The 20,140-nt window shown below is 38.4% G+C and overlaps 1 protein-coding gene across 7 annotated transcripts; it reads left to right on the top strand.

Annotated features, from left to right (window-relative positions):
* Window positions 1-1,369: 1,369 nt before the first annotated feature.
* Window positions 1,370-19,905, top strand: pou2f1b (POU class 2 homeobox 1b). 7 transcript variants are annotated; one of them, XM_081368643.1, is made up of 15 exons: window positions 1,370-1,488; window positions 5,967-6,032; window positions 6,378-6,469; window positions 8,714-8,884; window positions 9,208-9,273; window positions 9,691-9,823; window positions 9,909-10,000; window positions 10,128-10,301; window positions 10,520-10,661; window positions 10,982-11,127; window positions 12,033-12,215; window positions 12,307-12,403; window positions 12,479-12,818; window positions 12,911-12,999; window positions 16,437-19,905. In XM_081368643.1, exons 1-15 carry the CDS (start codon window positions 1,443-1,445, stop codon window positions 16,727-16,729), a joined length of 2,130 nt encoding a protein of 709 aa, XP_081224769.1. In that variant the 5' UTR covers window positions 1,370-1,442; the 3' UTR covers window positions 16,730-19,905. The 7 variants fall into 7 exon arrangements, with proteins under 7 accessions (XP_081224769.1, XP_081224768.1, XP_081224767.1 ...); XM_081368642.1 differs by having other exon boundaries at window positions 12,036-12,215; window positions 12,911-13,011; window positions 16,437-19,472; XM_081368641.1 differs by having other exon boundaries at window positions 12,911-13,011; window positions 16,437-19,472.
* The last annotated feature ends 235 nt before the right edge of the window (window positions 19,906-20,140 follow it).

The raw sequence follows: 20,140 nt of genomic DNA, 5'->3' as shown, positions 1-20,140 counted from the left end.
CTGAAACAGTTTTACTTCGGCAATCTATGTCGACCACACCTTTATTGTACTTTGGACCCTTTCCTCTCACTCAAAGTTTTACAAGTTAGGTTATAACAAAATGGCAGATGTGATGTCATTACAGTATATTAGTAAATAGCGGAAGTCATTGCTGGGAAATAAACTGACATAAATGGGGTAGGCCAGTAAGGGACAAATTGAACGTATTATAAGTTCTTGAATTTTATTCTGGATGATTTGTATACCATATCACTTGATAAAACGTAAGTTTTACATACACAGGCACACTCACTAACAAGCTTTACTTGTGTTCAATATTAATAATATCGTAGTGTTTCTGTCTTTCGAAAAAACAATCTAATATTGTTGGTCTAACCTCAAACAAGCTGGATGTGCATTACAGCTGTGGTGTATTGCCATTTCTGACCAGCAGATGGTAGTAAATGAAGCATAATTGAAATTACAGGCACATTTACAAGAACTATTGGTCTTTACCAGACGCCATGCTGACAAAAACTGCTTATCTGTGCTAGTTAACAGACTTGTTCTCACTCTTTCCATATAGACTATTCCATTTAAGAACTTTATTGTTTTGGGATAATTTTTTGTCAAACTGTTTTCAGTAAAAAAAAAAAAAAAAAAAAAAAAATACGTTAAATATTATTTTCGGTATTTGTAACATTAAAAAAAAATTAATTAAACATAAAATTGCACAGAAAACTGTTTTTTTACAGTCAGAGGGTTTGTTATATTTGGCATATATTTGAAGAAGTTGTCATTGCATCTTTTGGTCTTTCAGTAGGCCTATGTTTTACAGAACTTTATTTGTTATTATATTATTTTATTATATATTAACTTACAACATGTACACAGTCTATTTACAAATAGATGAATAATACAGTTTTTGTAAAATATATGAGATTTTTTTTAAAAACTGGAATTTAATTTCCAGTTATCATCAATGAACTGAACTGAGCTGAATAATGACACTGTTATCTTGCAACAGCAGCATTACAGCAGAATTAGAACTTGTCTAATCAAATTATTGAAGTTTGCATCATTAATTCTGTTACTTGTTTTTGCCAATATTTATACAGTATAACGTGTGTCACATGTCTGCAATTATGCAAACATCTTAGCTATAGACAAATTTCATTTTTTTAATATTTATTTATTCATTATTTTCATTTCACCTAAATGGTCATATAACACATATTTTATAAATTTTTCCTGTTCTTTTGCACAACACAACGCATACAAGGTCTACATGTATAATTATGGTTGATGACATTGACAGTGATGATGTCAGTGAGTTTTTTGGAGGTGGTTCTGGGTTCAAACGCACAGATGGGAACTCTCTGATCTGCCATGCTGATGCTGTGGGTGAGTGCATCGGTGAGCCGCTGTATTGTGTTTTGAGGATTTGGGCTTAAATATTCAAAATGGCGGACGGAGGAGCAGCGAGTCAAGATGAGAGTTCAGGACCAGGTAATCATTACTGCATTTTACATATTCATATTCATATTCAAACACTCTTTCTCTCAACCCAGAAAAGCGCGGGAGAGAAAGCGTAAACAAAATACTCAAGCCCGATGTTGCAGTCATATGCACCCTTTAAATAAACGTGTCGGGCAATAATTCTCTGTCTGTGCGACGGTGAAACTGGCGATGCAGTGCTACGGCAAATTAAAGGAAAAAATGCCTCCTTTGTGTGATTAGAGCAGTCGCGTTACATATTCATACCGCCGCCGAGCAAACGCCGCTTTGCATATTTTATTAGTCATAATCGGCGACAGCTCGCGTGGTTTTGCACTGTCCCCGGTCAGAGGTTGTAAGAATTTTACAGTTAATCTTAACTAAAGGCTGCTGTGTGCATGCTAGGCGGCTAATGCTACTCCAGCGGCTTTGTGTTGCTGTATAGTGCCGTGAGCCAATCCCACATATATAAAGCTTTGAATATTCATTCGCTCGCAATCAGCCGGCGTCTGCGCAACGTGTTTACGGTGAAAATATGAAAGAACAGAGCAGCGGGTTCTTGCTTGGTGTACAGTTAGGACACGGCGTGAAATTTTTTTAATGCCCATTCTCTTGCCTTTTGTGCCCATTGCAGGCGTGTAGCCCTGTTATGTTATTCATGTGGGCCTTCTAGAGATCAGAATGCGCTGTTCAGCGTATTCTATCAGAATGAATCCATTTCATTGTCGAAGGATGGTGGAACGTGCCAAAATGGAACTCTGACGGCAATTGATACAATGTTACAGTACGGTTGTGACAAATTGATATTTTGTAGCACAGCCAGTGTCTCTGTAACATTGTGTCAGTCGGGCTGCTCAAAGAGATGTATGCAGGCATTATGCCAGCTTTATTTGCTAGTCTAATAGGTAATCCTCATATAGAGCCCAGCTTCTCCACTATTGTTCCAGCAGCTGTATGCTTTTGTATTTAGTTTATTATGCTCATGTGTGTTTAGTTTATTGTATTATATTGTCCGTGAACAGGGGGAAAAATCAGTTTTTCTCTCCTATGACAAATAATATTTAGTGCTATAGTTGTCAAATTGCTTACATTAATAAAGGTAACACTCTCAATCCAATCATAATGTAGTTCTAAATATCTGTGATTCTATGTAGATACAAGGGCACAAGTAATCACAGTCGAGATGATATTCAAAACCAATGCACAGTTGGGAGTGTCAAGTCAGTTTTGTTTGTATAGCACTTTTCACAATACTTTACAGAACATGTTTGTGATATTTTATAGTCCACATTTAGCAGTTTAAAGCTGGGCTATAGAGGCAAGTTTACATTTGCTGACGATATAAAAGATCAGCCAGATTTGCTGTAGTAAATATCTCTTTATGTGGGTAAAATTGAATATATGTATAATAGTTGTCAATTGAAGTTAGCAATTTGTTTTTTATGAAGTCTAAAAGATTTTGTTTTCAGTTTAAAACATTTTGAGGTAGTGATAACCTAATTACTGTTAGGTATTGTTGCCATGATTTAAAATAACCCCATTGTTATATTAGTATTATTATACTATTTTTGAAGTATTTTTTTTAAATATCTGAATTAGATTTTTTTAATCTATATATTGTATATATATATATATATATATATATATATATATATATATATGTATGTATATGTGTGTATGTATGTATATATATATATATATATATATATATTATATATATATATATATATATATATATATATATATATATATATGTGTGTTTAGCCCTAATTTGTTCATTTCACTTTTATTCCTTTGGCTTTATTTTTCCATCAAATTTTGTAATGTAATATTTTATTTGTTTAATTACAGTAATTTTTTAATAGTTCTAGTTAACAATAACAATACTGAATGGTGCATATCTGGTTTAAGATTTTGGACATAACCCCACCCAGTAATATTGCTTTTATGCAGTTGTTGTCCCATTAATCAACACAGAGCATTTAAGGCAAAAATAGTCTCGGCCAAACAAGATGAAATCATTTTAAAGCTTGCATCACTCTGGTGGTGGCTCACAATAAGAGAAGCTTAAGAGAAACAAATGTGTAAAACAAATTTACCGCATGGTTTCATATTATGTTGAATCTGCTTTGAAATCCTTTGCATCAGTCTTAATTATCTTTTAACATGAATTCTCTGATACATGGGAATTATATGGTTAACAATTTATATTCGCATATAATTGTCTGCTTTTGGACATTTCATTGAGTCAGGTGTATCAGACCCTGCTTTTTATCTGATAACAGTTTCACTTTATGTGTAGTGCCTAGAGAAGCAATGTCATGCCATAACTTGTTTGTCTCCTGTGTCCACAGCTCATACCTAAGGTGTAAATTACCCACATCAATTCTTACTTTTAATTTAGTAGTAACTGACACTTTTCAAATGTAGTAGTGAAACTTCATGGCATTTTGCATCTCTTTTTGACCATCTGTCTATATTTTTTCTTGTTCTTGTGCTTTTCTTCATGCTCTAATGTGAACATGGAGAAACACTGCAGGCTAACAGTTAATTAAAAGGATTATAGACCTAAAATCAAGTGAGAGTTTGTGTTGTTTTTTTTGCCAGCCTTTGAGATTTGTCGTACAGTCCTCTTTGTATTTATTTGCGGCAAATTGGAGTGACTTCATGCTTTTTGTGTCTTGTTAAATGGTTTTAGGTTTCAATACATGTGTGAAAATTGTGGCCTGTGAATAGCAACCATCACACTATCAAGCATCTAGTTCCTCTCTGAAACTCAAGTGGAATGTTTTCAAATATATAATTTGAATATGAATGATATTATTATTTGTTCATGCTTTCTCATGATGAAATATTGAATTTAGTGTATCCTCTGTGCTGCGTTCAGTCATCTTTTTCATAAAATGCTTCAAATGCCTGTTTTAAAAGTATAAAATTTGCATAATTTTTTTCTGCTAATTTGAATATAGCTCTCCAGGTTAGTTTTGCCTTTCAACAAAATTTTCGCATGGTTTCCATGCAAGTGTGCATTGGATACGAAGTTGTCTGCTAAAGGAAAATTAAGAAATATAACCTATGAAAGGATCTGTTTTGTTGGATAATGCTAGTCTTGTCAGTCGTTATCCTCCTTTTGTTTGAGTCGATTTTAGCACTCTGAAAAAGTATTTTAAGTGTCTGCAAAAGTTCCTTTTGGATAGGCTGATTTCTTTATGCTTACTCCGTCAGATCTTTTTTCTAATATGTAAATCTCTGTTGTAATTAGGCCGAGCTCTGAAAATATCAGTTAATGAGGTGCACAGTTAATCTGGATATGCAAAGCAGACTTCGTGTTCTTTTCCAGACAATACGGCTACAGAAGTCACGGAATTTGATCCGTGAAGTGTTTGGGTCACAGGGGGCTGTTTGAATAGGATGGTGGAGAATGGCAAGTCATTTACTTCCCGAACAGCTCCATCCTCAACCTCTGGTGCTTAGAAATGTGTAAGAAACACTAAACGCAACCTGCTGTCTTTATGTCCAGATACAGACCTCGCCGTTTTTTTGTGCGCTTTGATCGCATTGACAGAAAGCTCACCTGTTTCACCTAATTTAACCAGCACTCCGTAGGTAATTGGGCTTGTGCATTGACACTCCGGATGTATTTTCCATTCCTCTTTTTTCCCTCCAAAGCGATCCAATTAATATGCTAATGAGATGATAAATATTTATGAACATTTAAATTAGGGAGAAAGCTCTCAGAGCGCCGTGCGAAATGAATTGCTTGCAGGACTTCAAAGTGTTGCTCGTCTAATGAAGTGAGGGAGATTTGCATATGGCTTTAATCAGCTGCATACTGATTATGCTTTATTACGGCGCTGGCAGCCGCTCCGCTTCTGTTTCGTTCCAGAATGAAAACGAACTTCTTCACACTCTAGTTGTTATGACAATCATGGCACAGGGAGAGTGAGAGAGAGCAAATCAAGCAAGCCGGAGAGACTGAGAGAAAGGCAGCCACAGTTTCAGCGAAGCTTAGCTGTGCTCTGCACGTGTGTTGTTTTTCCACTCCAAACCGTTCAGTTAAACAGAGACTTCATTGCTTTTGAGTGTTGTCAGCGAAAGGGGTGCTAAGTTTGTTGTGATGCTCGTAGAGACGCTTGAGAAGGCAAGTGCAGCAGCTGCTGGTGAGTGATGGTTGCAGTCAGCAACAACATTTTAAGGTCTGTTCGATTGTATAGTGATGCTATTAATATCTAGGGTTGAGTAGTGGACATGTTTGGCTTGTAAATCCAAATGGTGTAATTAACAAACCAAACATGTCCACTACTCAAACCAAGGAATTTTTTTAAGTGTTCACTTTAAAAAAAATGTTTAGGTCATATGGTTTGAAATCAAAAATTGGAATGGATTTTTTTTTTTAATGATGTTGGGGATGCTGTCACACTTTCGAAAGTCACTGAATAATTGGTCTTTGAAGAGAAACTGAAAGTCCGGTCTTCCTCTGTCTGTTGTAGATTCTAGAATGAGTAATCCATCGGAAACAAGTAAATGTGCAATGGAGAGCGGGGACGAAAACACTGGTGAGTTACCCAAGGAACCATTGGCTCTTTGGAGATGTCTGGCTTGCATGTTGTGCCTTTCATGTATTTTTCCCCATAGATCATTTGGCCTGATCCTTCCAACACAGCTTTCTTTTAAATTTGCATAAGTGAGTTAAAGACTATTAGTTCACAGTTCAAGTTCTAAAGGGTCGCTTGTGCAGCTTTGACTGAGGTAGAGCAATCAGGACAATGTCTCTCAATATATATCACCGTCAGAAGTTTTTTTTTAAAATAAGAAAGGCCATGGAGCTGAATAACTTGGCTGAAAAGACCTTTTTGTGTGTCCCTTATCTATTGTGGCATTGCCTGCTTTTCTTCTTCCAGGTGCCCAAACAAATGGACTGGACTTTCAGAGGCAGACTGTGCAAACAACAAGCGCAATCACCAACGCACACGCACAGGCCTTGCTCCAACAGGTATGATCTTTTTCTCTGAGCTCACACACACATTTGTGGTCTGTGTCATGGATGAAAGAGCTATAGGAATTTAAAGATGTCCCCAGGGACATAGCTCTCCTGTGTCTGAGTCACTAAACTGCCACTGTCTTGAACTGTGTGATTATCATGTCTCGGAGTGACTGCTGAGGCTTTCCACCTGATGTCAATGAATTGTTTTGTCTATTTGAATATAATGTGTGAGATTTGTCACAACTCTGAAGATTAAAGATTAAAAGCACAACGGTTTATCTCCTGGTTACAGGGGAAATTATTGGGCCCCATATGCTAATTAGCTGCTCTGCAGTTGCTCGGAAACAGATGGTTGAGAATATGCAAATCTATGCAGAATTTACATGTACTGCATAACCGTTTCGTTAATTAGCATACCCGCTCTGCTCTCCGCTTGAAGTCTCAGAAGGCTGCGGTATATTTATATCACCATACATGAGCATCAAACAAAACGTATTTTTGCAAATATAATTTTTGGATGGTCTTAATCTAGATTTGCATTCTCTGACCCCACTTCCACAATGATTGAAAAAGGGAAAAAACACTCTTTATTAGTCCTTATTTGCTTCTACTACCAAACTGGAACATTTAAACCAGCAAAAAAACATCACCCACATTGTGCAATAGAGTGCAACAGTGCTCTATCTGCTTTTTGTCAGCAACCTTGGTTCCGGAAGTATATTTCCCACTCATTTTTTCCCCATAGGGATTTAAAAAAAGTCTTTGTTAAAGAGTTATAAGCCCTGAATCAAACCAACCAACCAGCTCCGAGGTGAATCAAAACATTACAAATTTTGATTTAATGCAAAACAGTTTAATACATTTTATTTAAAAATCCTACAAAAATACAGTTACAAGACTGTGTGCTTAACGACTTTAATGAGGCGAAAGATGTACAATCCCATGAAGCATTGCGAATGACAAAATTGAATTAAAATCTATGGAGAGCAAAGGGAGACTATTACGCCATTCACAGTACTTCATGTGCTAAAGTGTTCTTTTGGTGCGCGATTCTCTGAATGGCGATTTCTTTGCAGAATCATGGGTAATGTAGTTTTTCACCAAGGATTCTGCTTTAAAAAAATAAGTTGAAATAATGTGTGCATATACTATCGTAGCTCACAGTAGGTCTGTCTTTTAAAGGGTTATAAGTTATCGTTAAAAATGAAACCTGACTTGCACTTTCAAGAATAATTCATTATGGGCCACAAATTGACCTCACCCAGTGTTTTGTCCCTAGTCTAAATCTGTTTTGACATCCAGACAGCAGGGTGTGCTGTCCTAGACATTTTTTTCGAAATTAGTTGTGATTAACTATGGGGGAAAAACGCGTTAAAATTATAATGCTTTTAACGCACCCCAGCCCAGATCTTGTATTACAGAACTTTAGTTATGAACATGATGATTAGAAAGCCTTTTTTGGTGCTTAATTTCACCAATAAAATAGTTCCTAACAAAGCTACAGCAGAACTGATGTGTTCCGCTGTTCAGCACAGCAGTGTTTCATTACTGAATGAATCCGTGGTTTTTAACAAAATTGAGGGAGCCAATGATTCAGTGAACCATTCATACAGACGGCCACTTGCTTTGTTCCTGAATGAATAAGCCGTTTGAATAAATCTGTTGAATGAATGACTGAATGACTCGCTCATTAAGACAGCGACTTGCCGCCAACTACTGGCGGTTTAAGATTTATATTTAGAGTGTCATTTCATTTTTCATTCATATGCATGCCACCTCTGAGCTTCATTAAACAATCTGTGTAAATATACCTAAATGGCCACATTTTAATAAATTCTATGTTGAATCAAAATGTTTAATTCTAAAGCTAGTTTTTGTAATGTGTATTCAGTGCTCATCTAACACAATAATGACTTTACATAATCTATTGGGGGGTAATTTCTCAGCCATAATTGATGTGCTGTTAATTAGATTAATTAATCTGCGTATGTAATTAGATGATAAAAATGTAATCGCTTGACAGCTCTAATTATAAATCGTGGTTAACTGTGAATATTACGTTTCAACAATGGCAACTGCCTGAAATGACTGCTTATGCCTTTTAGTAAAATAAATTTGTTATAAAGCTTTGTGAATAATGGATTAACTTACACCTTAGGAATTCCTTGGAGATCTGTAGAATTTTGTGTGGGCCTTGTGAAAAATGTGGTCATAATAGAGAAAATGAATTCCTGTCTGTCTCTTTGTGTCCAGTTGACTTTGACTCCAGCGCAGCAGCAGTTATTGATACAGCAGGCTCAGGCTCAGCTCCTGGCAGCAGCGGTGCAGCATTCAGCCGGCCAGCAGAGTAGCACTACAGGAGCCAGCATCTCTGCCTCCGCTGCCACCCCCATCACCCTCTCTCAACCCATCCAGATCACACCTGTAAGAGAGACACTTTCATTCACTCCTAAAAGGGGCTTGTTGTATTTGAAACTATAATGACGTTTAATGTAAATCATCCAGTGATTTATTCAGTGCTTTTGCTTGGGGCTGAATTTTCTAGTGCTGTTGTTTTTAATGAAGAAGCCCCATTCTTTCATTATAATGTTTTCATTTGAATAAATGGCATTTCAGTAAAGGCAAAACAAATTGATTACAGACGTTAACGAAAAAGCTTTTGAAATGTAATCACTAATGAATTCAATTACGTTACATTTAATTCACTTAATTACTAATAAATAATTCAAACTAACTGTAATTCACAGAGCTCAACAATAAGGATTTGCCCTGGCAGTTTTTTCACCTGTCCTGGGGATGTCTCAAGTGTTAAAGTGAAGTGTATTTTTAATTAACATTAATAACAAATGAAGTTTGAAAGATTTGGCTTTTATAAGGATTCATAAATTTGTCCCCCAGCTCTTCAGCTATTTACACGAAGAAAGCTGCATCTAAAGTATTTGGAGAATCATTGTACCCAAAATATGACACTTGTAAATTTGTGAAGAGGAGGAATTTACAAGGGATAAAAGATTTCAGAAAACAGTATATCATATGCTTAAATGATATACTTTGCTGGTTTTAATGGCAACAGCAATTTCTTTTTCAAACAAAATTTAAAACGTCTTTACTGTCAAATTCATTGTAATTGATGAGGTTGTCATGGCAGTCATAGCTGCACTGGTGCACTCCGGAAAAGTGGCGCACACTAACATTCTTCTTTCTGTGTGTGTTTGTGTGAATCAATACAGCAGTTACAGCAGCTGCAACAGCAGCAGAACCTCAACCTGCAGCAGTTCGTGCTGGTCCAACCGGGCCACCACATCGCAACACAGCTGCAGCCCACGCAGTTTATCATCTCGCAGACGCCACAGGGCCAGCAGAGTGAGTCCGGTGTCCTCTTAACCTCCTCAGATCTCTTTTATCCTCTTTTATCTGATTGTTTTGTCCTTCCTCTTGCACTAAACAGGTCTCCTGCAAGCCCAGAACCTTCTAACTCAACTACCTCAAAGCCAAGCCAACCTCCTGCATACCCAGCCAAGCATCACACTTGCCACACAGGTCAGGGATATCCCATTTACCCACTGGATCCATTTTTATTCAGTCCAATCAGAGAGAGTGCACAATCCATTCCAGACTGTTATTTATTCTATTTTACTGGTCTTATTTGTTAAAATACGCTTCACAGCCTGCGACACCCACACGCACGATAGCAGCGACCCCCATCCAATCCCTCGCTCACAGCCAGACGACACCAAAGCACATCGACACACCCAGCCTGGAGGAGCCCAGCGACCTGGAGGAGCTCGAGCAGTTTGCCAAGACCTTTAAACAGAGACGCATCAAACTGGGCTTCACGCAGGTAAACCAGGCTTCACTAGTCTCACAGTTTGTGTTGTCTGTTGTCGATTTCACTATTCAAAAGTCTCTGCTGTTCAGTCATCCAGAAATCGTGACTTATTTTTAATTATTTAAAGACATTTCTTCTTTAACTGGGACTCATTAGGTGACTCGAGTAAATTCTGCTTGACGTTTTCACTGTTAAAATGTGATTTTATGCTGTTGTGTTGCACGTTCCAGGGGGATGTTGGCCTTGCCATGGGAAAACTTTATGGAAATGACTTCAGCCAAACCACCATTTCTCGCTTTGAGGCCTTGAACCTGAGCTTTAAAAACATGTGCAAACTGAAGCCTCTGCTTGAAAAATGGCTCAATGATGCAGGTATGCATTTTCTCTGCTCTGAGCCATCTCTCTCCTTTTCCCTCCTCTCTCAAAATAACATTACATACCATGAAGAATGTTAGAAAGGATATGAAGATTCCTGTCGCATTCCTCTTTAGTTTTGGAGCTCCTCTCAGGATACTGCAGGTCTCAGCTCTCTTTTCTGAATCCGTCGGTGGTTTGTTATATAAAGCACATCTTTAACTTGAATAATGTTGCTAAGTAGTACAGCTGATGCTCTGAGGCATGTCTGCATTGCTGTTTGCCACAGGTGCTTATATCAGTCTCTCTTTGTGTTTTTGTGTGCGCTGTTTGTGCAGAGAACCAGACTTCTGAACAGGCCTTGTCCAGTCCCAGCTCTCTTGGCTCGCCTGGGCTGGGCATAGAGGGCTTGAACCGCCGCCGCAAGAAGAGGACCAGCATCGAGACCAACATCAGAGTGGCCTTAGAAAAGAGCTTTCTGGAGGTGAGCGACATCTCACATCAGAGCTTATTTAAGTTTTAATGACACAAAATCATCCTTCGGTTTTCATTGTCAATGAAGACTCCATGGCAACGATAATTAAAATTGTGACACAATTTTTCTTATTATTAAACAATAATAAATTATTTAATAATAATAATAAACTATTTTCTGTAATTCAGTTTACACAGATTTATATTGCATTTAATTCTTCTTATTATTTTATAATTTACACTTATTAATAACTATATTTTTGTAATTCAGTCTCATATTGTATTTCTTACAATTTCTTATTATTTATTTTACTTAATTAATACAAAATAATAATTTATGGTTTACACTATTATTGACAATACTAATTATGTATTAATAGACAGATCTATATTACATGGTTGATATTGTGTTTTATTATTTGTTATTATTTTAATAATAATAATATTTAGTATTTCTGTGCAGTAATTCAGCTTACACAGATTTATTTTACATTGCATATTATTATTATTATTGTTATTAGTAGTAGTGTACTTTTATTACTACTGTTTAATAATGTTACTGTAAAATAATCATTTCTGTAATTTAGTTTTTCACAGGTTTAAATTAATTTTTATTAATTTCCATTAGTAGTATAGGTGTTGTAGTAGTGAGTACTTTTAAATAATTATTACCATTTTATAATAATAATAATAATACAGTGTTCTATAACTGTTTAAATATAAAAGCCTCCTCTTAAACTGAAAGATATGTATTGTGACAATATTTGTGTGCTGTTGTTTAAACATTTGATATTGTCCCAACCTCAAATTTTTCTGCTGAATTGTTATCTACTAAAACTGTGGACTACAGACTTGTAGGTCTTTGTGAATTGTTTTTGCCGTAAGGGCGTTTCTTGTGCATTTGCCCTTTTCAAGCAGAACCAAAAACCTACCTCTGAGGAGATCACCATGATCGCGGACCAGCTCAACATGGAGAAAGAGGTGATCCGAGTATGGTTCTGTAACCGCAGGCAGAAAGAGAAGAGGATCAACCCGCCCAGCAGTGGCAGCATCTGCAGCACCCCTATCAAAGCAATCTTTCCTCACACCACAACTCTGGTACGTGACATGCAACTCCCCCCCCCCCATTCAGGCCAATAGGTCTGACGGCTTAAAATAGTGGTAACCTCTTCCTTCTATCCCGTTTCAGGTACCGAGTACAGCCAGTCTTGTGACCAGTAACACACCGACTACGATGACTGTCAACCCAATTATGTCTCTCACCAGCACTAGCGTCGGTTTCACTGGTAAGCAAGACTGATATGATGAAACTTTCCTATTGTTCACCTTACAATCTTTAAAAGATGATTGTCTTCCTGCAGGCACAACTATTGGCTCGGCCACCACTAACACGGCATCGGTCATCTCCACTGCACCTGTGGTCACCACCGCAGCATCCTCTCCTTCGCTCAGCCCTTCCCCCAGCGCAGTGCACACGTCCTCAGAGCAGGCTTCAGCTCAGGAGATAGTAGCGGCAGTAAGTCAGGCATCTTCCTCCCTGGCAAACACTCTGGGCACTGGGCAGGTGATGGTGGCGTCACCCAGCCTCACGGCTGCTCTGCAAGGAGCCGCCCAGCTGCCCACCAGCGCCAGCCTCGCCGCCATGGCTGCAGCCGCTGGCCTCAACCCTGGGCTCATGGCATCCTCGCAGTTCAATCCTGGGTAAGTGTATTTTTATTTTTCTGACAAGCTTGTAATGGGATATCTTTGTGTTTAATGTTAATTCCATCTTTTTTCTGGTGTTTCCTGTGCAGCGGGGCTCTTCTTAGTTTGGCGCCAGGTGGTCTCGGAAGCGCGTTGAGTCCAGCACTGATGAGCAACAGCACCTTGGCCACAATCCAAGGTGTGTGGAGCGGCAAGTACACTTGTATTTACATTATGGCTCTGCATGCGCTTGTTAGTCTTGGTGTCACCAGCTTGTTTTAAAGGGATACTTCACCTCTGGGAAGATGAATGTGTATTTAAAATAGGTCATTTAAGTAGAAGAAATGTGGAGAAATTTTTGAATTTGGAGCTTTCTAGACTGAGAAAAGCCAGAAAATGTATTTTTGGCTTATGTGGATGAAAGACAACAACTCCCAGAATGCACTTGCTTCGCTGCCTTAGGAGGCCACGCCTACCGGTTAGAGAGCACAGTTGAAAACAACAAGGCTAGCCTAAGTAAGTGATGAGTTTGCCAGGGATTTAGAGATGCCCAAAATGTCCGGGATTCGGCTTTTGCGTTCTACAGTCGCCATCATGTTTACTGTGGCGAGCAGGACGAGGCTGACGGCCGCGGGAGAACGGCGCGAGGCCGGTGGCTTCATTACTGAGACGCGCCGGGTCTCGCATCTCTCACGGAGGAGCGGGAATTTTCTTAGCAATGTTAAAATGCACATCAACCAATCACTTGTTTAGCGTTCATGTAAACACTACAGTCAGATTCACCGATCGGAATTAATTCAGTTAGATTGAAACGAGAGGTGTGCATGTAAACAATGAATGGCGACCGCAGAACGCAAAAGCCGAATCCCGGACATTTTTAACAGTCTCGCCCGCCGGACAAGTCCGGGAAAAGGAAGATGGTAACCCCTACTTACTCAGCTTTCTCCTATTATTCAGTTTTCTCCACAGAACAAGAGCATGCTAGCTTAGCTTCCAAAGAAAGACGGCTGATACTGTGTACATTCTGTGAGTGAGATCCCACCCTCTATGGGCGGGCTGAAAACATGCGGAACAACGCCATCTACTGGCTGTAGTCTTTAGCCTCTGGACAGAAAATCCTCCGATGACGCAAAATGACGATTTTTGCGTCATCGGAGGATTTTTTCCAGACAAAAAATACATAAATCTCTCCTCTCAGGGGGATATGAGGGGGGAAAGCATGGTAATTCGAAAATACTACAGGTTTTCTACTAATACAAAGCTTAATGCTAAATCCTGAAGTAACCCTTTAAATAAACTACTGTTCAAACGTTTGAGGACTTTGATTAATAGTAAGTTCAAAAAACAGCATTTTGTTGAAATAGAAATCTTTTGTAACATTATAAATTAGTTTTTTCAATTGATTCTGTCCTTGCTGAAGGATTCATTTATTAAAAAAAAGGAAAAAACTAAAGCCACTGGAAGGCAAGCCTGCAACCTGAAAGAATCGCAAAAATGTTAACATGTTTTACACTAAAAAATACCTTCATTGTGAACTATATGTAGATTTTACCTTAAAGGGGTCATATAATGCCATTTTTGTACAAGCTAATATGATTCTTTAGGGTCTAAATTAAAAGTTTGTAATATACTTTAATTAAAAATTCTCATTAGTATTGTAAGAAAACACTCATTTTACCTGGTCAAAAACAGCTCTGTTTTCAGCACGCCGTTTCAGTGCATGCGTCTTTAAATGATAATGAGCTTTGCTGACCCCGCCCCTCTGTTCTGTGCGTACACCGTTTCTAACACAATAACCACGCGTTGTTCATTATAAACGTGGGATTATGAATTATATTGAGAACGTCGTACATAGAAAACATGCCGTAATGTACCCTGAGTGTTAACCTTAGCATTCATCGTGAAGCCTGCAGCAAGGTTTGCAAATTTCGCAAAGATTAATATAAATACTAATATAAAGGTTAATAAAACATTACACTCACATCTTCTGGAGGTTCAGCAGGAACACGTTGGTACCGATCCGTTTTTTCTCGTTTGTAAAGCTGTCTGGTCTGAAATGATTCGCGCAAACATGAAAGCACAGACGATCGTGGGGAATCCCCGTGAGGGAATCCCCGCGTCAATCCTTTGGGCATATCGCTTCAAAAACAAAACTCAGCCACTGCATCTTCAACGGCTCGGATTTAGGAACATCCAAATGACTGCTGTGTTCCTTATTACATCTAAGAACTGAACACCACAATCGCTTAGACGCCATTCTGCTCCAGCATAACAACAATGGCGGACTACTATGACGGCTGTCACAGCTCGCTCAGGGCGGGTCTTGTGTTGAAAGACGGCTGTCAATCACAATAGCGGGAGGGGCGTACGATCTTATGACGTCACAATATCGAACGGCTTGATTTCAGAGAGGGTCAAACATATAAGGAGATTAAAACAAAACCACTGGATGGATTTTTATCATGATAGGATGGTTGTGTACAGGCACTGCCAACAGACATTTCAGTGCAATCAACTTGTAAAAGTGCATGTACCATTATATGACCCCTTTAATAAAAATATAATTTTTTAAGAGAAGGCAGAGTAGAGTAGGGAATGTTGCAACAGATAGGATTCGTTTAAGGCATTACCACCAGCAAATGTGTCATAGGCATTGTTATATATTATACTATATTATATTAAGAAACAAAATATTTGTTCTCTCTATGGCTTCCAGGTTTCAACAAATAAATAAAACTTGAATTGTAATGATTTATGACTGCAGTGCATTCCTAATAATGATACAACGCTTTTAATGAATGAAGGTAAACAAAATATAAAATTTGAATAAATAAATGTAGTCTTTATGCTTCCAGATTTCAACAATTAAATTACAATTACAATTTTAGTGACTAGTATCACTACTATATATGCCCAATAAAGTTGTTTTTTAATGAACCGATTCAAATCTAATCTTATGTGTTTTTATGCGCACTGTCGTGACCAGAAATCTGGTCACTAATATCACTGTCATTATATGATAGGCTGAGGTGCCTCACGTGATCCTAGTTAGCTGTTACACTTTTTACAATGATATAGTTACATACCCTTTCATCTCACAATAATAAGACGTACTGACGCCAAACTTTAGAATGGCAGTAAAATGATCTGTTTGTAAAACAAACATGATTTTAGTGGCACTGGTGTCAGTCTACACCCTCAAAAGCTTTCTGCATGCAACATATTTGCATACAATTCAAACATTGTAAATTACTTATTTGCATATAATGCAAACCACCTAGGTGCATTTGATATGCCATTTTGTATTTATTTTATTTTTTTTTTTTTTGAAAAAATGACTTTTTTGTGGGGCTGTTGATTTAACATGTTAATTTGGTGTGATTTAATTAGGGGAAAAATTTGTTAATGCAGTGTAAGAATACTTAACCTTTGTCTGTAGTTACAAATTAGCTAAAATATTTCATAAATGAACATGCAAGGAATCTGAAGAACTGTAAAAAAATGTGTGAACAATCTTATCAGTTAAAATTCCTATATTGCTGCATCTCTGTTCTAGTAATTTATTTAGTTTGTTAAGGCAACTGCTCTGTTTCGAACACCTGAAGTTCTAATGTTGTTCTTTGTCTTCCTCTTTAGCTCTGGCATCTAGTGGCACTCTGCCCATTACATCACTGGACGGGAGCGGGAACTTTCTGTTTGCTAACACCAGCGCTGGCAGTACCCCTAACCTCATGACAACACCGCTCTTCCTGAACCCTCAGAACTTGTCACTGCTTGCCAGTAACCCGGTCAGCTTAATGTCTGCGGGAGGGGCTGGGGGTGCTGCCGGAGCCCTCAATCTGCACATCACCGCTGATGCCCACCAGAGCGCTGTTACCACGGCAACTATGCCCGCCTCCACCATCACCACGGCCTCTAAGGCCCAGTGAAAGCTTAACCCACTCCTCTCCTCTTCTAGACCCCTTTCTTTAATCTCTTGCTACCACCAAAAACAAACCCACTAAAAAGGATTTGATGTTGTTTTAACGTTATTTTATCGTTTAAGTTTGTATGTTCTAACTTTACAGATATCTTTTTCACACATTAATCTACGATGTTTGGACCTCATTGTCGGGTTGACTTCATCCAAATCAACAATAAGCGAATGTTGGCGTCACCACAGAGCTTGCATCGGGAGAGCAGAAACCTCCCTGGACATTGTTCCAAGTCTCTGTGCGACGCGAAAGCATATTCGTTTCAGCAAATCCACTCTCTCCCATTTTCACATTATACCTCTTCTTCAGAGGTACTTCTGAAATGCTTTTAACCAAAAAACTTTGTTTACTCTGTGTTGAATGATACCTTCTTACTGCTGACAGTAACCTCTTCTTCACCGTAGAAAAAGGACACCTTATATTCTTCTGTCTATGATCTCTTCTCTTTCCACTGGAGATCCTGCTTTACAGATGTTCCTGTCCTCCTGGAACATCTCCTTTTAGATGCACATCATTTATTTTTGTCAAACAGTGGGTTAGCTTTATGTCCTATATCTTACTAACTTGTGGTTACAAGGCTTTAAATGGAGTAATAAGCGGCTGTGATGCGGTTTCATTGCTTTAAGGAATCGTTCGACTGGCCTTTCTTTCTAGGGAATATTGTTTTCGAATAATTTCGTAGTTTACTCGGTAGCAGAAGACTAGTCTGGGTCTGAATTCTGACCCAGTCACAGGCTTATTTAATACTAAAAGCTTTAACGAATTATGAGATGATTCGTCAAGGAGGAGTTGTTCAGCGTGTGAGAGCAGTGCCGTCTACTTTGGAGCTTCAGTAACTCAGAGCTCACAACTCTTACGTTAGCGTCAGGACTGTGTAACCACGTAAGGTAAACCTTACGATGTACTTTTGGTATCACCACCTGATTGTGAAGGTGTAAGTCAAGCGAGTTGGGGTGGATGATATTCAAGTTTGTTTTTGTTTTTTAGGGTCTTTGATTTTCTACTTGTGCACAGTATCTGTACCAAAAAACTGGATTTGAGAACAGAAGTTCTGCTAAAAACCGAGCAGACTGCAGTCACGCTTTAAGAGGTCTTTATTTCGGAGGTCTTTGTATTGCCTCCATTTCAAGATATACCAAAAATCTTTGTTATACCTGTTGCTGTATATTGCTACTGTAGCGTAGTTTAAGCCTAAATATTTATGAGCAAAGGCTCTCGGTAGACCACAGGAAATATAATGCAATATTTTGATCTTTTCCAAAGACGAAAACAGTTATTTTCTTTTTTTCTTTCTTTTTTTGTTGAGATGGCTGTCCCTCCTGTTTTGTAGTATCAGTGCAACTAACCAAATAGATTCGAGTCGAGGTGAGAGTAGGGCGTGATACTACAGCAAAGTACCAGTTTGAGGTTTGGGATTGTCACTTCTGCCAGTAATTCATGAGGACTTTGAGTGAGAAAAATGGGTGAGTCTTCTTCCCATTGTTTCAGATAATTGAAAATTGTAAACGTGCGTGTGTTGGAAGTAATGCAAGTGTGTTCTTACCTGACAGGCTTTTTGAATATTTCCCTTTTTTGTAGTTACAAGGTGCCAGATTCAGTCCTCTGTAAAATACACAGAGACTTCTCGTCCCCCAGGCCCAATGTGCTGGCTATACCATAGAGCAGTGGTTTTCAAACCAGGTCCTGGGGACCCACGGCTCTGCGCATTTTGTATGTCTTTCTTATATGACACAGTCAGTTGAGTTATCCTAATGAGCTGATGATCTGTATCAGGTGTGTTAAATAAGGTAGATGTACAAAATGTGCAGAGCGATGGGTCCCCAGGACCAGGATTGAAAGCCATTGCCATAGGTTTTTAGTTCCCATCCCTGGTCCTGGAGCACCCCCAGCGCTGCACATTTTAGATGTCTTCCTAATCAAACACGCCTGATTCAACTCATCAGCTTGTTAGTGAAGACTCCAAGACCTGAGATGCATCAAAAATGTGCAGTGATGGGGGTATTCCAGTAGTGGGCCTGAAATATCCATTATAAAGGGGCGAGAACATAATTAGGGGGTTTAGCCGGATGGTCTGTTTTGTTTTTTTCCTACCAATGTAATGCAGCCATGATGTAAAGCTTGAACCAAAGTCGATTTCTCACTAGCTGCTGTGCCTGTGTGGGCCAGTGCAATGCTGACCACACTTTCACTACTCACTACTGACATACTTTACCATTTATTAGTCTTCTTTTAAACCCTATTCTTTCATATTGCATTGACCAACAAATCGTGTTCGGCTTGATGAAGAAATATTGCCTCTCTAGCGCAGCGCTAACTTGAGAACACGATTTTTAGCTCTCGATATTGAAGCATTTAACGATCCAAAGAGAATCTTAAGGGCCTTGTGTTTAAGTGCTGTTGAGATTTTGGGAGTCTGTGTCCTTCGTTTCATTCATTCACCTACTAGGTGAGTCTTTATTTTGGATGTGATCTCTTGGGTCTCAATACTGATGCTGTGTTTCAACAAATGGAATAGCAATAGAAATATCAAGAGTCCACCAAGATAATTGAATTTAAAATCCAGAAAAACCTGTGGAAGTGCAAAAAGGCCCTGAAATTGCTCCATGGGACAAGGTAGATTTTTAAGCATTGCATTGGTACATTGTCTAGACTTGGATTTTATTTCTTAAATGACCAATAAATACAGGCATTCTGGGAGAATTACAGTAGTATTTCATTTCTGTAGCATTGCTTTTAACTCTGTCACATTTTTAATTCTGTCACAAAGAGATCAGAGTCTCCCCTTATTGTCCCTTTTGTGGTTTGTTACTGTGTCCCTTTCTGTAATTTTTTTGACTCTCTTTTTGTTAGCATCGCTATTTGTTTTATTGTAATATGATTTGAAATACCTCAGCAGCACTTACATGAAAGGTTCACTTTAGGAAAAACACCAGAAGTCAACTCCAGAATGTACAAAAGCTGTTTCTAACAGTCCATTTTTAAATGACCAACATGTAAAACAAAACTACAAAGTATAACAGGAAAATCTGTAATAATAATGTCACATAAGTCTACTACTGCTATTTCAAGTACTACTACTACTAAAAGGGTTTGTCCAGGTTAACTTGTAATATTTTGTTATCCTACTTGCCAAAGTAAAAAAAAAAAAGCCTTTGTCTTTGCGGCTGGGTCTCGTTGCTGCTCATTCCGCTGGTTCTGTCCGGAAATGTCAACGTAGCCTCTCTGGATGTGTAGATTTATGTGTTGTTTTGCGCATTAGTGTCATTACCCGGTGGTCGCCGGGACTGTGGGGAGTTACTGATATATTTATCTGAGGAATGACTCGAGATTAGAGAACTTCTTTTCTAAATTCTATATATATTCACT

This window comes from Scardinius erythrophthalmus (genome assembly GCF_964197995.2).
Source record: "Scardinius erythrophthalmus genome assembly, chromosome: 6".
Taxonomy (NCBI): domain Eukaryota; kingdom Metazoa; phylum Chordata; class Actinopteri; order Cypriniformes; family Leuciscidae; genus Scardinius; species Scardinius erythrophthalmus.
The sequence above is the reverse complement of the archived record's forward strand: the minus strand, read 5'-3'. Positions and strand labels throughout refer to the sequence as shown.

Bases quoted from the DNA above. Each gene is read 5' to 3' on its own strand.
- pou2f1b (XM_081368641.1), top strand. From the start codon at position 1,443: ATGGCGGACGGAGGAGCAGCGAGTCAAGATGAGAGTTCAGGACCAG. The intron at 10,001-10,127 runs GTCAGGGATATC...TACGCTTCACAG, and splicing joins GCATCACACTTGCCACACAG to CCTGCGACACCCACACGCAC. The intron at 13,012-16,436 runs GCAAGTACACTT...CTTCCTCTTTAG, and splicing joins AATCCAAGGTGTGTGGAGCG to CTCTGGCATCTAGTGGCACT.